Source organism: Schistocerca americana, chromosome 2 (genome assembly GCF_021461395.2).
Source record: "Schistocerca americana isolate TAMUIC-IGC-003095 chromosome 2, iqSchAmer2.1, whole genome shotgun sequence".
NCBI lineage: Eukaryota > Metazoa > Arthropoda > Insecta > Orthoptera > Acrididae > Schistocerca > Schistocerca americana.
The window spans coordinates 237,531,626-237,555,148 of record NC_060120.1 but is presented as its reverse complement, the minus strand read 5'-3'; the positions used below and the strand labels follow the sequence as shown (position 1 = coordinate 237,555,148).

Genomic DNA, 23,523 nt, shown 5'->3' with positions numbered 1-23,523 from the left:
GTTCGAAACCTGTAATGGCACTATTTATATAAATAAATAGCATTGGAAAAAGTGGCTGGTTGCTGTAATCTTCTATGTAATAGTCAACCTGTACATGAGAATAACAAATTTGAAGCATTGTGTCTCGCCACGGTCAACGCAGTGGTTGAAGACCTTCACTTAATGACTGAGAGCAGTGGTGTTGGTGTAGAGTTGCCAGTGCTAACAGATAAGCAATACCATATGAAATAACCACAGAAATCAGTGACAGCAAACGATAGATGTGCCTTTGCTAACAGCACGATATCACCTGCAGTGCCTCTCCTGGGCATGTGACTATGTCGGTTGGACCCTAGATCACTGGAAATCAGTGACTTGGTCAGGTGAGTCACAATTTCAATTGGTAAGAGCTAATGGTATGGTTAGAGCATGGTGCAAACCAGACGAAGCCATGGACCCAAGTTGTCAACAACAAAGCCAGGGACCCAAGTTGTCAACAAGGCACTGTGCAAACTGGTGGTTCCATAATGGTCTGTGCTGTGTTTACTTGGAATGGACTGGTTGTCACTGGAAATGGTTATGTTTGGACACTTGGAGACCATTTACAGCCATTCATCAACTACATGTTCTCAAACAACCATGGAATTTTTATGGATGGCTGTGCACTATGTCACCAGGCCACAGTTGTTCATGGCTTGTTTGAAGATCAGAGGCAGCATGACTCAATATTTCTGCATGGGATTTCCAGTGACTTGTTGAGTCCATGCTACGTCAAGTTGATCCACTATGCTGGACAAAAGGTGGTCCGACCGGATATTAGAAAGTATCCCACGACTTTTGTCACCTCGGTATATTTGGCTGTTTTTTGGTCATGTCATTGAATATAAATATTTTCACTCTGTGCAGTTCTGTGATTAAATTTTCGAGGATGATTTGTGGCACATGTAATAAAGATTCAGTATATTAAATTCAGTAAATTACCCATTTGCTTTGGCTTCATGTAAATAGGTATTATTGAATTGTTAGTATACTTCATCACTTTATCCATTTTGAAAGAAACGTCAGAAACTGCTTCATGTCTCTAAATAGTTTTTCCATTTTATACAATTCAAAATATGTTAATAGATGCATAATGGCGTAATGTACTCCGTCTGCTTCTAACAGTAATGTATAATAATCTTACAAAGTGTGGTTGGTCACTTGTTATACAGCTTCTACTTCGATGAATCTACTCAGTTTGCAGAGGTGAAACTTGGTCCCATAGATTGGGTTGTTTCTGTCACTAGGTGGTAGGATCACAATTTTGTTATCTTCTATTCAAAACAACACTAGTAACCTTAAAATATACATCTGGAAATATACAAAAAAACTGAGTGTTCGTTTTACAAAGTCATTTGCTGTTATGTAACAGTTTCTCATCTAACACATTTAGATCAATATGAAAACTGCCAGTCCTGAGTATTGCATATAGAAAAGTGATATGGCGTTATTGGTTGTGAGATCCATCCCAGATTGGTATCTTTAACTACTAGTTGGAGGTGGTTTCTTCCCATGCGTACAACGACCTCTTTCCTCACAGTGTGTTAAAAGCGTATTTTTTGAGTGTTTCCGACTGTAATGAATGTAGGTCTGGTGCGGCATCACATTTGTGTAGATTACGATAATTATGATAAGTCAGACCCTGTACCTGAATCTCTCTCTCTCTCTCTCTCTCTCTCTCTCTCTCTCTCTCTCTCTTTCTTTCTCTTTCTCTCATAGCACCAAGACGGTTGAAACAGAGAAGGGGTAAAATTTCTAGTACTGCTAGTAGACTCAAATAAAGTAGAAAAGTCTTCACTTCTTCAGACAAGAGGGAGGGGTGGATGGGTGGGTGGGGTGGGGGGGGGGGGGGGGAGGGAGAGAGAGAGAGAGAGAGAGAGAGAGAGAGAGAGAGAGAGAGAGAGAGAGAGAGATTCTTTTTAAAGCACTGACAAGATTACTCATTTTTAAAGAATCTTGAGCTTTTAAAATAGCCTTTCCCACAATGTAACAGGTGTGTATAAAACTATAGTCCACTTAAAATTACTTGATGGTTGACATGTCGCTTGCCACTACAGTGTTGCCGCATCGGCTGCTGGCTGCTGCTCAGTTGTAGGTGACACTCAAACATGGCAGGTCGCTTAACAAATGTTATTAATGTACAACATGGAGCAATGTTGGAAGCAGTGTCCATGAGGTATGGCAGAAATGTGAGCTGCTCTGTTAATAAATAATTTTAAATGATCAGTGACTGAACAGTGGCAGGCAAAGTGTTTTATGGTCTTGAATTTAAACTCGTCCTAACCTAACCACAACCTCATGACGTGCAGTGTATCTGAGAAAACTAACGTCAACAATCTGAGGCAGAATTAAAATCCCAATCTCTTTGTTCATGAATGTTAAAGATAACAACTAAGAGCAAACTCGAGACAGAAAAATTTCAGTTTCAGTGCTAGAAGCAAACTATAATTTCTTGCGATCATTGGTTACCTGAAACTACCATCACACTGGCTGCATGAGCTGCCACATTACCAACTGATGAGGAGTCTTGTTGGCACTTGGTTGTAGATTATAGGCGACACTGACAGATTCTAAATGGAAAAAGAATGATAGGAAGAAAAATAAGAACAAATGAAACAGTCAGTACAACAATTGGAATGATGCTACAAAGTATTAGAAATTTAAAAAAAAAAAAAAGAAAAAAAAAAACATTTAAACCAGTGAATCGAATAAAAATAATAATCGAAGACTTTTGATTAGATTTAGAAATAAACAAACATCTAACTACATTTGACAAGATTCGAACCATGACCTTCTACATACCAGGTTTGAATGCGAACCACTGCGCTTTGCTACTATTCTACTGTAGATTGTAGTATTTGACTGATACCCAGTTGCAAAGATGAATTGTAGCCTTCAAAACTTCAGCTTCACGGAATTTTGTGCAGAGGTTATCTAACGTAAGCTGATCTCTGTGATTATCTGCATCTACATTTATACTCCTCAAGCCACCCAACGGTGTGTGGCGGAGGGCACTTTACGTGCCTCTGTCATTACCTCCCTTTTCTGTTTGTCGCGTATGGTTCGCGGGAAGAACGACTGTCTGAAAGCATCCGTGCGTGCTCTAATCTCTCTAATTTTACGTAATAACTGTAATGTGATGCTAAATTGTGTCTTGTGCGGAAGGATCCAGTAGTGTATCATGTGTGATGAAATACGAAAACAAAATAAAAGGGCCAAACCCAAGACTCAGGATCCAAACACACAAAGAAAGAAAGTGGGGCAAGAAATTGTAAGTGAAATGACCAATTTTTGTGACAGTTTGGCAATAGGTAATGGTTCGGATATGATGTTGAAGGCTCTGATTGGAGGAAACCAACACCAACTTGTGAATTGTCAGCTATCAAGTTATTTTAATCAAACTGTAGTGAGCCACCTCAGCTTCACACAGCCGGCACTAAATATTTACAGCCGGATGACTTGTTTATAATATGTATGATACACACAAACTTTTCTTGTGAATCAGTCTGTCTATTAGCTAAACCTGTATCAAAATTCCTGCAGTAGCTCCTTAGATTAGCCGAAACATGTAGACCGAAAAATGCTGTGGGGGAATTTTATAATATTTAGAGCGTAGTTACTTTTAGGAAAGTTCAAATCACCATGTATGCCCCCATTATTGAAAGACGGTGATTTCTTTAGTTTGGTGAGGTACTGTGAATAATTTCTGAAATTAATTTTAATCTGTCAGTGCCCTAATCTCAATAGCAGTGTTTTTTGTACAAGTATGCTTTCCATTTCTTTTAAATAATATTGCTGTCTATGATGTAGAAGATAGATTGCTTAGCAACATTATTTTGTCCACATGAAATAGTCTTCTATTTTACCTATTAATTATTAGTATGGTGTACAGAAACAAGCTTTTTGAGGGTTGCTACCCATCCTATGTATCATAATACTTGTTGTGTTGTGACACACTTCTGTAAAAGCATCGTATATATGAAATTTAGATGAAAAATTGAAATGAAAATGGGCGCTGAGCTGTCTAAGGCGCTGCACACATGGACTGTGCGGCTGGTCCCGGCGGAAGTTAGTCCTCCCTCGGGCATGGGTGTGTGTGTGTGTGTGTGTGTGTGTGTGTGTGTGTGTGTGTGTGTGTGTGTGTTTTCTTAGGATAATTTAGGTTAAGTAATGTGTAAGCTTATGGACTGATGACCGTAACAGTTAAGTCCCATAAGATTTCACACACATTTCAACATTTTTTTGAAAGTGGGCACGACAGCTAACAGAAAAATCACTTAATACAAATCATCGTTCTTTTGGAATGGTGTGTAATCTTTCGTGTATACACTGCCCATCCAAAAAGTTCAGAGAGTGATTTTATTCCTGACACAGCAATGTCAACACAGTAATTAGTGGCAATTTAAAGTAACAACTGTAAACAAAAAATGAGTATTCGACCAGTCAGTTGGGAGCATGCAGTGTTAAGCAGTGGGCGTTTGACTACAATGGAGCAGCACTCTAAATCAAGTGTTAGACATTCTCCAGAATGTTTTGATTGCGAGAAAATTGTGTGCAAAGGTGGCCCTACACAGAAGAAAACCAATGATGTACGGACAGCTGCTGTGACTTAATTGAAGCGGAGAATGCAGACAATTATTTTCTGAACCAAATCATTGGTTATGAGACGCAATGCAGAAATACACACAAAGGGTCAAAACGTTGATGACGTAATATATAAAAGCCATTGTGATGTAAGAGTCAAAAAAACATCCAAAAGAAGGATTTTTCTGACAGTTTCAGATGGTTGTATGAATGTTGTGTGTGTGTCATATTCAATTGGAGGTATGCTGAAACATTAAAACAAACATCTTAACATTTTTTTTTATATAGTCTCAAATTTTTGGACTGAAAGGGTACACTGCTAAACAGGGACATATACCGTATTTACTCGAATCTAAGCTGCACTTCTTTTTCCGGTTTTTGTAATCCAAAAAACCACCTGCGGCTTAGAATCGAGTGCAAAGTAAGCAGAAGTTCTGAAAAATGTTGGTAGATGCCGCCACAACTAACTTCTGCCGTCGAATATATGTAGCGCTACACAGGCATGCTTTGCAGGCACAAAGATAAATACTGGCGCCAAAACCTCTGCGTCAGTAAATAAATTTAAAAAAAAGGTGGAAGATGAGCTTTTTTTCCTTCGCCCCGAGTTTCGACCACTGCATTTTCGTACATTATCCATCGAAGTAAGTACAAATTCCGTGTTGTTCATCTTCGAATGTTGCAGCGTTTCAATGTACTACGAAAATCTGACTGGCAAGACTGTTAGGGATGTTTGTCAATATGGCCAACTCTACATTCTGAATTTATTCCTACCTGTGAGAAGAGATGGTTGCTAATAGGAACTTTTATGAATTGTGAATCACATGCAGTATTCTCTTAACCATAAGAATAACATGAATGTAAACATTTTGCCACGTATTCTTTCGTGTTCGCTGCTATCTCATTTAAATTCTGTCTGCCTAATAAACTATGAAACTAGAGTGAGACAACAGCAAACACGGAAGAATATACGTATCATGTCATGTTTATATTCGTATTATTCACATGTGTAATAGTGATACAGTCAGAAATGAAGCACGGCAATTGACTAGATTTTTAAATCTAAGATGACTCTATTTCTGTGCAGAATGTAATGTACTAAAGAGGCGTCTGCAAAGATTTTCAAACGGAGAAAGATTTTCGCTAAACTCTCGTTCAGAACATCATCTATCATACACAGTCTATTATTTGGTTCTTGTTGATCATTATCAAAGAAAGCAGCAGTGTAAGTGACAACAAATAGCAGTCTCTTGCCATTGTTTCGCTAATGAGACGATTTCTCCCCCCCCCCCCTCTCTCTCTCTCTCTCTCTCTCTCTCTCTCTTTCCCCCCCCCCCTCTCTCCCCCTTCCCCCCTCTCTCCCCCTTCCCCCCCTCCTCTCCTTCCCCCCTCCTCTCCTTCCCCCTTCCCCCCTCCTCTCTCTGTCTCTTTTTTTTTAAGCAGCGGTAGCACGCACAGAAGCAAGCCATGCCGCGAGCGGCGACAGGCCGTAAACACTCATTATCAGAATGCAACAAACAATGCATGACACAGTACAGTAATGCATCTTCAGCTTAAAGTGACGTAAATACCTATAACAAAGAGAACGGCACTTACCAGATCAAAGGAAAATAAGCAATCAATTCAAACCAGACGAAGCACGTGAAAAAGGAAGGGTACCCGTATAAATACGGACGGAGCGCCTGACACATAGCAATGGCTACCTGGTAAAGCTTAACTGCTAAGCTTACGTCTCGAACCAAACTACTGTAGCATTCATTCGACCTAAATTGTGTCTCATATTCGATTTGGAGGTGCGTCCTAAAACTTTTCTCTCCTCTTGAATTTCGAGTCTCATTTTTCAGGTGCGGCTTAGATTTGAGTGTGGCTTCGATTCGAGTAAATACGGTATGCTTTTGCAAAATGAGATCATGAGATATTTTTTAATCTAGAGCAGTTCTGTAAAACAACCCTTTTTGTTTAAACAGCTCACTCTCAGTAATAATGCTGTATGCCATATCTGTAATTAGTGAAAGTGTGTGCCTAAATTTTTGTTTGTTATTATGCACTTCATAATGTAAGTATTTGTATCTCCTGTATTTTGGTTATCTAATTTCCTCCAAACTTTTTTCTTCTGTATTTCACAATACTCTAATTTTTATAGTGCACAGTTTTTTACTATGTAATGAAACCTCACAAATTTGGACTCATTGTTCATATTATTGAACTATATAAATGTTTTCTTAGTTATCTGGAGCTATAATTAGGAAAATAACATACAGTGTATTTAGTGATTAAATCAAAACAAGATAGGAAGTTAGAGTAAAGAAAACAACTCACTGAATAATAGTCAATGGCAACGTATCTGGGCTGAAACTTTGCTAGCCTTCATTTGGATGTATTCCCCCCCCCCCCCCTCTCTCTCTCTCTCTCTCTCTCTCTCTCTCTCTCTCTCTCTCTCTCTCTGTGTGTGTGTGTGTGTGTGTGTGTGTGTGTGTGTGTGTGTGTGTGTGAGAGAGAGAGAGAGAGAGAGAGAGAGAGAGAGAGAGAGAGAGAGAGAGTCAGTCAGTCAGTCAGTCAGTCCCCCCCCCCCCCCCCCCACCACCACTATCCCTACTGCCCCTTACCCCACCCCTCCATCACTCTGTAGAGCTACATTGTGCCACCTGATTACACTTTGCTAGAGCTGCAGTTCTGCCACTTCTTGTGTGGATGGAGGAGAAAGGTGGGGGCACAGGTTTAGGGAAGGGTGGCTGACAGCTGGGAGGGAGGCAACAGTTGCACAGAATAAGAATGTGGTAGAGAGAGATGCATTAGGTACATGGAACAGGAATGCGGCAAGGGGATTAGCACTGGTAAGTCTGTGCAGCCCACGATAACAGTGACAAGTAGGAGTGGATCGGTTGGGGCTAACAGAACGCAGGAAAAGGAAACTGTGGAGAAGAGGGAGTGGGTGTAGTGTGAGTTAAGTTAGGATCCTAGGGCAGAGTGGAGGTGAGTGTAGGGCAGGGGCTTGCAGAGATGGGGGGTGGGGGGGGGGGGGCGGCAAGATTTCAGAATGTCTTGCCACTGGGTTGTCAGCTCTATATTTGGTAGGACCACTGGTTGGTGGTCATGCCCACATAAAATTCTGTGCAGAATATATGATTGCTTTCGCATATGGTCCTGCCTGTGATAGGATAGGATAAGCCAGTGACAGAACTTGTGTGGGATTTGCTGAATGAGGCTATTGGGCAGCTCTTGCACCTGGGTCTTCTGCAGGGGTATGAACCATGGGGCAAGGGATTGGGAGACAGTGTGACGTAAGTACGGAGCAGCATATTGTCTAGATTGTGGGGCTGGCTGAATAGCACTTTGGGAAGGGTGGGAATTATTGTGGGTAGGATGTTCCTCATCTTTGAGCAGGAAGCTGGTGAAGCCGTGGTGAATGATGATACTGGGTGATAAGGGGGTGCTCCTTTGCAGTTAGTTTTTGGGGTTGTGCGAGGCTTAGGGGTGAGGGTATGGTGTGGGAAATATATCTGCAGGCTGGTTTTGAGAACAGTGCTTGCCTGAAGATTTAATAAGACCTTCAGCATACTGGGCAAGGGGATTCTCCTCACTGCAGATGTGCAATTCCAGGGTGGTCAGACTGTGTGAGAGTGATGTTTTCAGTGGAGAATGTAAGACAGCTATCAAAATACAGATACTGTTGATGGTTATAGTCTTGACATGGACAGAGGTGTGGATGAAGCCAGCAGAGGTGGTAAACATTCAGAAAATTGGCATGTTGGCCTGAGGAGGAACAGGTAAGTGAATTGGAGAGAAGGTGTTGAGGCTGTGGAGGAATGAGGATAGGGTGATGTGGCTCTGGGTCCAGATCAGGAAGGTATCATCAATGAACCTGAACCAAGCAAGGGGTTTGAGGTTTTAGAGACTACGTAGGCTTCCTCCCAGTGGCCCATAAATAGTTTGTTGTAGGGGGTGCTACAAGAGTGGCCATTGCTGTTCTGCAAATTTGTTTGTGTATCTTTTCCTCAAAAGGAGAAGTAGATACATGTGGGGATGCAATTCGTTAACTGTACAAGAAGGTGGAGAGTTTGAAGTCGCAATGATATAGGATGAAGAGGTATAGTTTGATGGTGATAACGCCATGTACGTGGACATTTTGGTATGTAGGGAGGTGGTCTTAACAGTGATGAGTAATGATCCAGGTGGTGATGCGGTGGAGGATGGTAGAGTCTGTGAAAGAAGTGGCTCATATCTTTAATACGGGAGTTAGGCTACAGGTAATTGGTTAGGTTCTTTCAGTGAGAGCACAGTAACCAATTACAGCGGGGCATTCAGGGAAGTTGGGTGCATCACCTCAGTTCCGAGAGTTCCAGAAGCTGTACAGAAAATTGGAATAGAGATCAACATAAACAACATTTCCATCCTTTTTATTGCTCATGAAAACCACACATTGCATGTTGTACCACCATACAGTGATACCTTCAGAGGTATTTCTGTACACACTGGTACCTCTAATACCCAGTAGCACATCTTCTTGCATTGATACTTGCCTATATTCATCATGGCATACTATCCACAAGTTCATCAAGGCATTGTCGGTCCAGATTGTCCAACTCCTCAACAACGATTCGACGTAGATCCCTCAGTCGTTGGTGGGTTATGTCGTCCATAAACGGCCCTTTTCAATCTATCCCAGCCACGTTTGATAGGGTTCATGTCTAGAGAACATACTGGCTACTCTAGTTGAGCAATGTCATTATCCTGAAGGAAGTCATTCACAAGATGTGCACAAAGGGGGCACGAATTGTCCATGAAGACGAATGCCACACCAGTACGCTGCCGATATGGTTGCACTATCGGTCGGAGGACGGCATTCATGTATCGTACAGCTATTACGGTGCCTTCCATGACCACCAGCAGTTTACGTCGGCCCCACATAATGCCACCTCAAAATGTGAAGGAACCTCCACCTTGCTGCACTTGCTGGACAGTGTGTCTTAGGCATTCAGCCTGACCGTGTTGCCTTCAAACACATCTCAGGCAATTGTCTGGTTGAAGGCATATGCGGCACTCATCGGTGACGAGAACGTGATGCCAATCGTGAACGGTCCATTCAGCATGTTGTTGGGCCCATCTATACTGCGCTGCATGGTGTCATGGTTGCAAAGATGGACTTTGCCATGGACGTCGGGAGTGAAGTTGGGCATCATGCAGCCTATTGCTCACAGTTTGAGTCATAACACAATGTCCTGTGGCTGCACAAAAAGCATTGTCCAACAAGGTGGTGTTGCTGTTAGGGTTCATCTGAGCCATAATCCGTAGGTAGCGGTCATCCACTGCAGTAATAGCCCTTGGGCGGCCTCTGTGAGGCATGTCATCGAAAGTTCCTCTCTCTCTGTATCTCCTCCATGTCCGAACATCATCATGACATAAGACAGGTATTCATAATGCAATATCCTATTGTAATCAGAGGAAACAGTGAGATGAACCTTCACATGTGAAGAATTTTTTTCGGTCATGGCTGTTCAGTTGGTTTCCATTGGGGTGATTGGGCCTTCGTTTCCACGCCACACCCACGTACCCATGTTTCGTCACTTGTTATAGCCATCTTCAAAAGTTCTGGTTTGTTGTTGACTTCAGTCAGCAATTCCTGATCAGCAGTTCCCGAGTGATGTCGATGCGATGTTGTTTTTGGTCGAAATTCAACGCTTTTGGTACAAATTTTGATCCTAAATGTTTCATGCCCAAAACATCCAAAAAATTTGCTTGGCATGAGTCAAAGGATATGCTGACATCATCAACCACCTCTGGATGTTAATTTGGCAGTATTGCAGCCCCCCCCCCCCCCCTCCCATGCATTGTCATCAGTAACTGATGTGCTAGGGTGTCCAGGACAGTCATCTTTGTGTCCTTGACCCACTCTGAAACGTTTGTACCACTCTGAAACTCTTGTCTTAATCATAGTAGTTTCACCAAAAGCCGAGGTCAACATTTCAAGTGTGGTGCTGCACTTTATTCCATTTTTCAAGCAGAGTGTAATGCAGATTCTTTGATCAATCTTCTTTATAAGTAAAAATTTGCCCAGCGCATGAAAACATGTACAATGTTTTGATTGTCAGCAATAAACTAAATGCCCAAAACAGCTGAAAACGCAAACATACTCAGGAATACGCGTACCAAAAAGATTAAAAATAGTTTTAAATATTGTTGTATAAAGCCCGCAAAATTAAAGTATTCCTGTTGCTTTTTGATCACACCTCATACTTCGGCAAATGATTCAACAACATCTGTTTCTACACATGCTTTTGTGTTAGAGATGTTTTCTGATTATGAAATCTAAACAGCCCTACAGTACTATCCTTGATACCAGTTTTGCGAAATTCGCCTGTATGTCTTTCTGTTACAATCTACAATTTGACTCTTCTTAACAGGAGTTGACAGTGTGGCATCATCAGTGGTGGTCAGTTTTGGATCTGGTGAGTGGTTTTGGTTTTTGGATGTCTCATGTGGCTGAAGTTGTATTGCCATTTTTCTTAATGTCATAAAAAGTCGTTATTACCAAACTCTGTCATGCAACACTCTTGGCAGAAACACTGGCATGGATTTTATCAAGTACTTTTAAACTTACTGATTTATATTTACTCCTAACACTCATTGTACTAAAATTGTAATCAGTCACAGAGATATAATTTAACACCTCTTATCATGGTGGCTTCTGTAAGTGAACTAAGCAGGATTTGAGTTTGGTGTATGCTTAAGGGGAATGGAGAAAGGAGCAGATGACTTCGAAATTTTGCAATAAATTAGCTGGGCGCAAATGATGGTTCACTTAATTCCAAGTTATCATGGAATATTATTGAAGTCCAAGTTGGTGAGGGTTTACTTAACTTGTATTTAGTCTTTTAGGTGTCTTAAGTCTTTAAAAACATTTTTAGTTTATTTCCTTAACATGTTATTGATTCATTACAGGAAAAAAATCCATGTAATCCTACTACACAGAAGGAACACATCAGAAGCTTTGATCCTGTCTGCTAATGAAAATTACAGCTTTTCTGCACTTGCTGAAGAATTGCCACTGCGGGCAATAAAGGTACTAACATGTTTATTGAATTACTGTGGTCACAGAATTTCTAATTTCTTCATTGTAAGATATTAAGAGTTTAAGTTCAAATTTCTGTCAGTTTCAGTATTTATAAATATGTAAGTTGTGGGTGCATCTACAGATAGTTGTTAAATGAAACCTAAAACATTTGCAGTCTTTTCTTTATACTCGCACCATCTCTTGTTTACTCCTTTTGTTAATAAGCAGTGGGGGATTGGTTGGCCATAGCTTGATGGATGGTCCAGGTAATGAATGAAGATGTAGAAAATAGTGTTCAAGAGACGTGTGCTTTGACAGACAGACAGAGAGGGAGGTTGATAGGGCACATCCTGAGGTATCAAGAGATGGTTAATTTGGTAGTGGATGGAAATATAGAAAATTGTACAGGAACACAAAGGCTTGAATACAATATATAGGTTCATATGGACATGGGTTACAGTAGTTGTGTAGTGATGGAGACTTGCATTAAATAGATGGGTGTGGAGAGCTGAATAAAATCAGTCTTTGAATGAAGAAAGTGGCTACATGTTTCAGATTTTAGTAGGTGTCTTACAACTTATCTTGAGAAACTGAAATTAGAGCACTGCTGATAGACACGAAGCAGATTAAGAGACGATTCCTGGTTCTTTAACTGTTTTCTCCTCTCATACCTGGCTGGAGTTGACACAGTGCTCCCCAAAGTACTGTCTTGGATTTTGTAGTCGTACTCTCTAACATCTCCCTCTTCATCCTTGCGTCCCCTTGTCCTATAAAAGGCAGGCTCCATCTTTCCAACCTATCCCTCTTTTCTAATTGAGGAAGGAACAGTTATAAAAGTTTGTAAGTAGGATTTCAAACAATGGAAAATCCAGGACAGAATGAGCAATATCATGAAAAGGATACATGCTACTCACTATACAGCAGATGCTTAGTTGCGGGCAGTCACAACAAAAAGACTGTCAGCAACCAGAGACTGTAATCATGTGTTTGTGAGTTGCGTTTGTGAGTGTGTGTGTATGTATATGTATGTTGCCTATTTCCACTGTAGGCCTTGTTGGCCGTAAGCTCACTTTCTGGTTGTGCCTGTCTGTGACTCAGCATCTCCGCTGTATGGTGAGTAGCAAGTAACCTTTCCATAATATTGTAAGCAGGATTACCTTGGATATGTTGTGTCTGTATGGAAGGGTGTGCCTGTTCAGGTTTTTGAGAATTTCTGTGATTGCCTTGTGTGTGTCAAACTAACTTCTGATTATTTATATTGCTCTTCTTTGTATATGTTCAGTGTCCTCTGTTAGTCTTTTTGCTGTGAGTTCCACACTGAAGCAGTATTCTAATATAAAACATGCAAATGATTTTTCACAAGTCTCCTTTGTAAACTGACTGCATTTTCCTAGTATCGTATCAATAAACCAGTCTCCCACAAGCTTTACTTGTGATTGAGCCTATTTCGTAATGTCATTTCATGTCCCCCAACAAATTGTTACATATGAGTATTTGCAAGAGTTACTGATTCCAGTTAGCACTAATTGATGTTGTACTTGGCACTAATTGATGCTGTACTTGTAAGATACTACTATTCTGAGTATTGTGAAGTACCCAATAATATATTTGTACATTTGAAGTAAGTTGCCAGTCTTTGCACCACTTATCTTACCAAGATTTGCCTAGATATTGATGCAACTTTTTTTCAGATGGTATTTCGTTATAGATAGCTGCAGCCTCTACAGAAGCTCTCAAGTATATTATAATACTTCTCCTGTGGCTGTGTGTTGGTATTTATTGGACACATACAATGCACACATCTCCTCCCCACCTCCACACTGCCTATTTCCCCCTGCCCCCTCTCGCTGACCATCTCAAACTTCCGCATCTCTCTGTCAGTATCCTCTCACCCCTCTGTCAGTCTCATCACCACCCACCCTCCTCCTCCGGTCCTCATCACCACCCCAAGTCTCCCCATTGCCAATCTCCTCATGCGCCCCCCCCCCCTCCCCCCCGACTTCTCACCTCTTCATTCATCCCCACAGTCTTCTTGTCTCCTCATTGCCCTCCAGTCTGCCTGTCTCCTCATTGCCCTCCATTTCAAATTTCCTATATCTACGCCCATCCGCACATTTATCCTCAGCAAAACAGGTTAATAAAGCAGGCCAATACTAATGCCACAGCACAGTTTTTGTGAGGGCAGTCTGTAAAGTAGGGCGTAAAAAATCTTGTGTTTACACATCTTTGCTCCTCTTTAGGACACACATTCAATCACTTGTACTAGTGTGAGTGAGTCTGCTTCCAAGGTTACAGGCTGTATCCTATCTAACAAAAAATCGTGATGCGTTCTAGCACCTTTTGCATTAACAAATTACTGGCAGAGGTGAAAGAACCAGTAAGTGACAAAAAGTACTAGTTTACAATAGGAAATAATGTTTCAGATTCAGTATTCTCTATTGAGCTCTTAAATGAGGATTTGCAGCCATATATTGTAGATTTTAATTGTTTCTCTGCAAAATGTCTTTTTCAAGCTTTGTTGTGTACAGAAACTGTAGACGCCGAGTATTTAAAATTGCTATTTCATCTGATCCACTAGGCAGATGCTGCTGTTCATAACATAGACTTTTTCATAGTTTCAGAGTACTTGTATTTGAATGAATGTCCACCTAAAGTGTTTGTATCATGACAAGGACAAGTGGAATTTGAGGTGTGATGTAAACTCACACGTACTGTTTCACCAATCTATCCCGACAATTGCAGATTTAAGAATAATATGTTACAGGTCTGATATTTGAAGTAGATGGTACCCCTTAGCTTGCAAATTTTTAAAGAATGTCATGATTTACCACCAACAGCTACTGTTAAAATTTTTTAATTGAAAAAGTTCTGATCTGTGGGCCATCATCATGTTCATAAAACATTTACGTTATCATACCAGCCGTCAAATTACAAAATCCAGTGATGAATTCAAGAATATTATTATTTGATGCTACTGATTTTATCACATAGTATGATGATTTAATGTTTGATGAACCTGATGATGGTGTGGGCACTGAAACTGCTCATTCCATAATAAATCATGAAGTTCCTCCGAAAGGAACCGTGTCATTAGGTTTGAGGGTGGGCTTTAGATGTTTATTGATAAGTTTCCTATTTAGTCTTTACTTAACACCACAGAATTTCACAGATATTTAAAACAAACAAAAAATCACAGGATTCTATCATATGAACTAACAGTTAATGCAAAAGCTGCCAGATTTTCCTGCATCATTGACACTCTTGAGTAGTGCACGTATTACTCACATCTGAGTGAGCTCCCAAGTCATACAGTTTGGTTTATAACTTCAGCAATACTATTTGCAGCTGCTGTCACACCTGCATATTGTTGTGTAACGAGATACAATGTTTATAATGTTCGTTGTTAATTTTATAGCAGATATTTCATTTCAGTGTAAAATTGACTTGCAAACATACAAATAGAAGTAGAGGATGGTGGCTCAAAATGGAGTGCAAGATAACACTACACTCAACTTGTTTTTGGAGGAGATAGTTGTCAGTAGGAAAACAGGGTGCCAGAGGGATCATAATATGTTTGCACGTTGTTGTTTATTTATTTATTTATTTTTATATAAAAATGTGGGTTGTCAAATGTTACAGCTCTTTTCACACACAAGAAATACTGAAAGTGACATTAACAATAAGAGTAATAATACATCTGATTACTTACTATACAGTTGCCTTATCATGGTTACTGCTGTAGGATTTTCAGGGGCATACAGAAAATACGAGTCACACTTAGTAAAGTTTTTCGTGCAAATGATGTTTATAGCATTGTTTTGAATGGTGTATTTTGTGTGTTGTTTTACATTGTTTTCTACATGCATGGTTTAAAATCCCCTAATCTTTAAGCAAATAAATTACTTATATTCATTGGTTTAGTGTGTGTCAGCCTTATTGAGATTTTTATGCATTACATCCTGATTTATGACTGTTGCAAATTGTTAAATGCTTTCCTGGTCTCTCCACATTTTCCTTTGTCTACATAATGTTTCCCTGTTGGACAGTAATTTATTATTTCTGAGACTATTCCAGCTCATCATTGATGGACCACCCAGTTCAGGCTACCTGCTATTTTGCCCTATGCCAATGGCATTACTGAGATGTGGTGTGGAGAGGCATGGAGTCAACACATTGTTCTGTTAGCCATTGTCAGTTTCACACATCTTGGAGCTGCTACTTTTCACTCGAGTAGCTCCTCAGTTGGCATCGCAAGGCTAAGTACACCGTATTCCAGTCCTCCCACTGCAGGAAAATGCCTGAAAGTACTAAGAATTGAATGTGGAACTATGTATAAAGCCTCTTACTCTACGGCCATGGTGCATCAACCTTGATATATTTTCAATAGGAAAAACAGTTTAGGTTGCACATACAGCACAAGCTTTTTTTCAGAATTTGAATAAGAACTTTGGGTATCACATTAGTCATAAATAGTCGAAATTTTGGTGTTCGCCTTTGGTGAAGGCATGCAGCTGTCCTCAGATAGGGCCACACTTCCAATCTTGACACAGATATTTGTGTACAAAGCGTCGTGACAGTGAATAAAGACTGTGTGTGCCTACTCTACATGAGACTGGCAGGCAAGGTGCCGCCGTCACAGTGGACAGAAGCTCTTCTAGGCGGCATTTGCATCTTTGAAAGTGCAGTAAATAAGAATAAAGTAAAACATACAGGGATAGTTAATGTCCAAGCAAATGAAAAATAGGTTTGAAATAGGTGATAAAAGTAAAACAGATGTAAGAACAATTAAAGAAGAGATAAAGTATATAAAACACTGCACCATCTGTTGGCATCAAAAGTAAGAACAAGAAGTTCATAAGAAGTACATGGACATAATGGATTGCTTACATTAACCCTGTGGTGCATGAATTTCACTGCAATGAACAGCTTTTAATGGTCAATTCTCTGGCGGGTTCAATGAGTCATGAGGCTGCAAATGCATGCAGGACACAACACCAGTAGGGAGTGCCCACTGCAGTGAACTGTGCGCATTTTCAGCCTCAGGACTGATTGAAAATGCGAAAGAAGCGATCATTAACAGTTGTCCACAGTAGTGCGCCACAGGGTTAAAGACAAAATGGATATGAAAAAATTTCATAAGCTAAATGGATATAGGATATAAAAATAAATTAACATTTTTATGAGGAGAATTATGCCAGCATTCAGTTATACTCGTTGAAAAATTATCATGTAATCACAAAATATCTGACTCTTGCTAGTCAGGTGGTCATTAAAACTTACATATTTAGCTACAGGAGTGCTTCATTCTCCAATTCCTACAACAAAGTCAATGTTTTGCTCTTGGGTGGTTGATGCAAAATTTGGAGTGACACTAATACAATTTCTGCATAGCTGCTAGCTTTTAATTGCTCAGTGAATGAAGAATTGTTACCGCCCTACATTAATTTAAAAATGCTGGAATGAGAGAATTTGTCTTCCCATACCTGCTCATGATAAGATCCAGTGTCACTTTGTAAATAATGATCAACCATGTTTTTTTTCCCTCCTATTGGAACTACATTTAACCAGTTAACTAGCACTTGCGAGATCCATACATTCAAAGGATTGTTTGACTGATTTTCCTGTGATATTGTGGTGTCAGTTGAAAGGCTTTAAAAGTGCACAGAAATTATTTCTAAGCTATACTTTTTAGTTTCATGAAAATGATTCTGCTTTCAAATACTGTAACATTATCTAGTAATAGAAAATTGGGGCTTTTCTGACAAGGCATTATTTTCTGTATGTAGCTGCATAAGTAATAATAAAAATAATTGCTAGAATGGGCTAAGGACTAGAAGGAAGGGTGAGAAAGAGCTTTAACTAATGGCTATAGTTGTGGTGAATATTTTTTGATGAGTTAACATTGAGTGATATACATAAACTCGAATCTGGATATCTGTGTTTTGTAGGCAGTGTACTACAAAATTCACCTCTGTGCACACCTTATTGTGGTTCTGATCTTCAAAATGGCATCAGTTACTCTCCCGTTTTTGTAATGGTTGTACCGGAGAGTGGGGAGTTCCAAAAGCTGTGGGCAGATATTTAAAAAATTTAACAAAGTGATGAAATTGCAGGAAGCATTTGTCGAATTAAGGGTTTTTACACAGTGTACTAATGTGCTATTGTGGCATATGAATCATTAAAATAATTTTTTTATTAAAATTGAGAAGTTAGTCCAATGTAAGGGGAGAGGGTGGGGGGGGGGGGGGATGGAGGAAGGAGAGATTCTTCTAGTTTTCTTTCTGTTTGAAAATGACATATTTTGCCTTTCAAGGTCGTAGGCTGTTTTTTGATACCCCCGCCCCCTCCACCCTTCTTTCCTCTACAGTATTGGAGAAAGATGTCACTGAATGTTATAAAGACAAGTATCAATGCAGCAAACAGTATTGATGACAAAATTATTGAGAAGTTAAAACTGTTTGTCAGAATAGTTTTTAAAACAAGCCATCTATTGTATAATGTCAGTAATGAATGGGTTCTGTTCTGTATTGTTTGTGTAAAAGGTCTGCAGTTAAATTCATGTTGTGCAACAGCTGCTGTTAGATGATATAATTATTGTTTGTAAGAAACACAACTTTTAGTAACTGTGGTAAAATACTTTTTTTTAATACACATCTGCATTAGGTTAAAACTGAAATTTTTATTTGGTACTTTGAAATTACTGCTAATTAAGCATCTCTTGGAACAGGAAGAGTCAGTGGTGGTAACTTAAGGGAATAAGGAAAATATGTTCAGTGTCCCTCATTTTCTTTTAAAAACTGACCAACCGTTTAATCAGAAGGTCAATTATGTGCAGGGAAAGAATTTTTCTTCAGAGATGTTTATATTCTGCTCTAGTGCATTCAGCATTTTTTCTTTGTATGTACCAAATGAAAGTGTGGCATCTTATCAAATGTAAACATTATTAGTAACTATGAATGTTTCATATTTTAGTGTAGAAGTGGTACATACAGCTATACCTGTCAAGAGTTGATAACAAAGAAATAATGTGATGCTTCACTGTCTGATGAAATCTCGCTGTACTAATTTTTCTCTGTGGTACTGAAGCCACACACTTCGGAAGTGCTCGGTGAGATGAAGTTACATAGAGAATAACTCGTGGAATAATAGAACTGTGGAATCATCGACAAGCACCTAAACAAGCAGTCTGAAAACTTTGCTAGCTTCGTGGAGAATAATTTTTTGAGCTAGGGGACTGGCGCACGTGCACGCGCACTCGCATGTGCACACACTAAACGGCTACATTGTGCTGGCTAAATATGAGGTCTGTTCATAATTTCGTGCCAATAGTGTGTTGAAACGAAATTTGGTTGGCATCGCTACACATGCCTGTGTTTAATGTGTGATCGCCAGAAATTTCATTGTTGTACGTCTGCTATGAAAGAAGGCAACAGATGCTTGGGGGGGGGGGGGGGGAGTGGTATGTAGCAGTGCATGCGAAATGAAAGCGACATGGGCATCAGCGAGTTTGTGCAGTGCACGATGATATGGGAGAATGAATTGTTAGAGGTTAATAGAACAGAGGACGGGAGGAGTGCAGGGAAGAAGCTGTGTATGCAAGATGAGTAGAGCTGTGGTCCTGGGGCAGGTGGAGGCAGGTGTGAGGTAAGGGCTAATAGAGATTGAGGTCGGGAGGATTATGGGACCAAAGGCTATGTCACAAGAACAGTATAGTTTAGAGAAGTTGTTGTTGGGGAGAAGTATCCAAACGGGGTGCATTATGGCAGCAGCTATTGAAATTGAGCCTGTTTTGCTTAGTGGCATGTTCTCTGCCATTGGGGAAACAATCATATCAGCAGATCGTATCAATAGATAGTATCAATATTCTTTCATCATAAACTTTAGTCCTACTCCTTAACCTTTCTACTTCCTTCAATGGTTCTTCAATATACAGGATAGCAGGAAGACTGCATCCTTATCAAACACCCCTTTCAATCCAAGCACTTCTCAGCTGTTCTTCTGTATTTATTACTACTTCTTTGTTGTTGTACATATTTTATCTTATTGGTATATTGTTGTATAAAAATTTCTTCACTTTTTCCAGTGGCCATTTCACCTGATCTGTTGAGTTCCTCCTTTCGTTACCCAAGATATCTCTACAATTTCTTTCCTTGTACCAATATTTGTCTGTCCAGCTTCTGTGATTGCCTCCTTTAGGAATGTCCAATTCTTCTTAAACTGAACTGCTTATTGTGTTAATAATGTCACAGTATCTGTGGCCTTAGAACTTCAAACAGTCATAATTTTTACTTTTTTACCACACAGATTCTTCCTGACAATTCTGTTGCTGTTTACATAAAGCTCCTCATATGCTTGCATAACTATTATACAGCCTCAAGCACAAATATATTGAAGCACAGTGCATGTCAGAAAGCTGTATCTGACAGAAGTGAACGATGTGTTTAGTTGTACGTTATGGTCTTGTGAAATGCGGTATTGTGGTATTTGGTAGAAGGGTGGCCCAAATATAGTCTCCTTCATTGAAAATATATACGCCCTTGTTTTGCAGTAGTTCATTTCTGCTCTAGTGTGATCATTTGAGAGTCTGGTATTCCTTTTCTAACACTTTGCTCTGAATTTCTTGTAAGCATATTCTATAGATATCAGTAAGATTTACCTTTCATAGATTACAATAAAATAAGTGGCTGGAAACCTGCATTGTAGCTACCTGCTTCCATAGCTTTCTATTAAGCCATGGGGAAACACTTCTGAGGATTTTTGGATTAGATTGTCACGAATCATCCCAAATTTCTTCCTGGAACAGACTATTTTGATACTTATTTTTGAACAGACATTTTTTCTGCCTAATTTAAATTTTTTGTATAGTAGCTATCCTTTGTCATGTCTGTTCCATAATTAACTTAACCTCAGACAGAAAATCTGTACTTAATATTCTCAAGGTGCCACATGCAAAAGTCATCAATGACTGCTGCATTGAGGTGACGGTGTAAAAGATCAGACTAACATTTTCAGTCCAAGTTTGATGATTAACTTTGTCGTATATATGTGTGATGTCTGTTCTGTCAGACAGATCTGACAGAAACACACACACACACACACACACACACACACACACATATGGAAGTCCCTTGTTTGGCAGCATTTAGTAATTTATCACTTTGTTCAGTTTAATGCAACTAGTTCCAAAATTTAAGAAAAATGCATTTTTAATTTCATCTTGTCACTGAGTGTGTTTTTATGAGAAATAGTACTTAACTGTGTTCATAGTTAACAATAATGGAATGCATTCTGCGATGGAGGTATGGAAATGAAAAAATGCCTGACATGTTTGTAATAGATGTATTTATGGTATAGTAAATTGCTAATTAAAAAAATTTATAAACAATAGTTCTTTACTGTGAGTATTGATAATTACATAATGAGTTTTAAGTTTAAAATTGGAGTGGAAGCAACATAAATGATGGGATTTTAAAAATGAGTTGAGTTCTTAAAGGTTCTCTTTCATTCATCTTTAGGAGTTGGTTAGCTTTCTAAATAATACACTTGTTCATATGTTGCAGTGACATTATTACGTAAATAAATGAAGTCATTATTTAGACCATGTTTGTAAGCTACACTATGTGATCAAAAGTATCTGGACACCTGGCTTTAAAGTTTGTGGTGTCCAGTAGTGCTGGAATTCATTATGGTGTTGCCCCACCCTTAGCCTTGATTACAGCTTCCACTCTCGCAGGCATACGTTCAATCAGGTGCTGGAAGGTTTCTTGGAGAATGGCAGCCCATTCTTCACAGAGTGCTGCACTGAGGAGAGGTATCAATATAGGTCGGTGAGGCCTGGCATTCCAAAACATTCCAAAGGTATTCTATAGGATTCAGGTCAAGACTCTGTGCAGGCCAGTCCATTACAGGGAGGTTATTGTCATGTAACCACTCCGCCACAGGCCGTGCATTATGAGCAGGTGCTTGACTGTGTTGAAAGATGCAATTACCATCCCCGAATTGCTCTTCAACAGTGGGAAGCAAGAAGGTGCTTAAAACATCAATGTAGGCATGTGCTGTGATAGTGCCATGTAACACAACAAGGGGTGCAAGCCCCCTCCATGAAAATCTCGACCACATCATAACACCTCTGCCTTCGAATTTTACTGTTGGCACTACACATGCTGGCAGATGACGTTTACTGGACATTCGCCATACCCACATCCTGTCATCGGCTCTCCGCATTGTGTACCGTGATTTGTCACTCCACACAAAGTTTTTTCCACTGTTCAATCGTCCAATGTTTACGCTCCTTACACCAAGCGAGGCGTCATTTGGTATTTACCGGAATGATGTGTGGCTTATGAGCAGCCGCTCGACCATGAAATAAGTTTTCTCACCTCCCGCTTAACTGTCATAGTATTTGCAATGGATCCTGATGCAGTTTGAGATTCCTGTGTGATGGCATAAATAGATGTCTGCCTATTACACATTACGACCCTCTTCAACTGTTGGTGGTCTCTGTCAGTCAACACACGATGTCAGCCTGTATGCTTTTGTGCTATACGCATCCGTTCACATTTCCACTACTCTATCACATCAGAAACAGTGGGCCTAAGGATGTTTAGGAGTGTGGAAATCTCTCGTATAGACATATGGCACAAGTGACACCCAATCACTTGACCACATTCGAAGTCCGTGAGTTCCGCAGTGTGCCCCATTCTGCTCTCTCATGATGTCTAATGACTACTGAGGTCGCTGATATTGAGTAACTGGCAGTAGGTGGCAACACAATGCACCTAATATGAAAAACGTATGTTTTTGAGGGTGTCTGTATACTTTTGATCACATAGTGGATGCATGTTATATTACAATAGAAACCTTTATCTCCATAATTTTGCAAAATGAGAATTATGTTAAAATAAAAAAAATTAAACCTTTTTGTGGTATACTACTCATGTACATTTATTATGTCCATAAATTTTGAAAAGGAATGGTGGAAAATTAAAATGGACTGCAATTTGTGTGGTTGTGAGATGAGCTTTTATTTCCTTCCCCCTTGTATCCCATTATTTGATTTTTATAATGGAGACTACAGAAAACACCAACTCCCTTTTTGTTAAGAAGCAAAGTGAATGACCTTAGCTGCAACTGAATTACTCTTATGGGCACAATTTATTTTTCATAGCTGCACAGAGAAATTATGATCCTGACACATTTCATCTAGGCTACAGCTTTTGGATATACTACAGTTTTGTACTCTTTTTATTTAAAAAAAGCTATACTATATGACAAAATTTGACTGGGTTGAGGATTTCTTGGAAGTTAGAACACAGCACATTATCTCAGATGGAGCATCCTTGACAGAAATAGAAGTAACTGCAAGGTAGTCGCAGGGATGTTTATTGGGACCTTTATACATGACGTGTATTAATAACATGCAGACAATATTAATAGCCACCTCAGGTTTTTTTGTTGGCTAGCAGTTATCAGAAATGATATACTGTCTGAAAAAAGCTGCAGAAATATTAATCAAATCTTGATACAATTCCCAGGAGGTGCAAAGATTGGTAACTTGCTTTACATTTACAGAAACATGAAATTGCACATCTTGCAGAACAAAATAAACACAGTATCCTCAAAGTACAGTACTGATTCACAGTTGAATTCATTCAGCTGATGCAAAAATCTGGATGTAACAGTTCGTAGGGATAGTAGATGCAATGATCACATAGGCTCAGTTGTGGCTAGAAAAGATGGTAGACTTCAGTTCATTGGCAGGATACAAGAAATGTTCAGTCTACAACCAAGACTTCGGACAAGTCGCTTGGGTGTTCCATGTTGAACTATGGCTTAAATGGTTGGGACCCATACCACATACAACGAACTGGACA

The 23,523-nt window shown here is 39.6% G+C and overlaps 1 protein-coding gene across 1 annotated transcript in view; it reads left to right on the top strand.

The window, feature by feature from the left end:
* Positions 1–23,523, top strand: part of LOC124596480 (meiosis regulator and mRNA stability factor 1) — a 219,500-nt gene that overhangs the window by 37,307 nt on the left and 158,670 nt on the right. Inside the window, exon 5 of the mRNA XM_047135626.1 lies at positions 11,539–11,659. Coding sequence (XP_046991582.1) covers positions 11,539–11,659 — 121 coding nt within the window. The remainder of the gene's footprint in view (positions 1–11,538; positions 11,660–23,523) is intronic.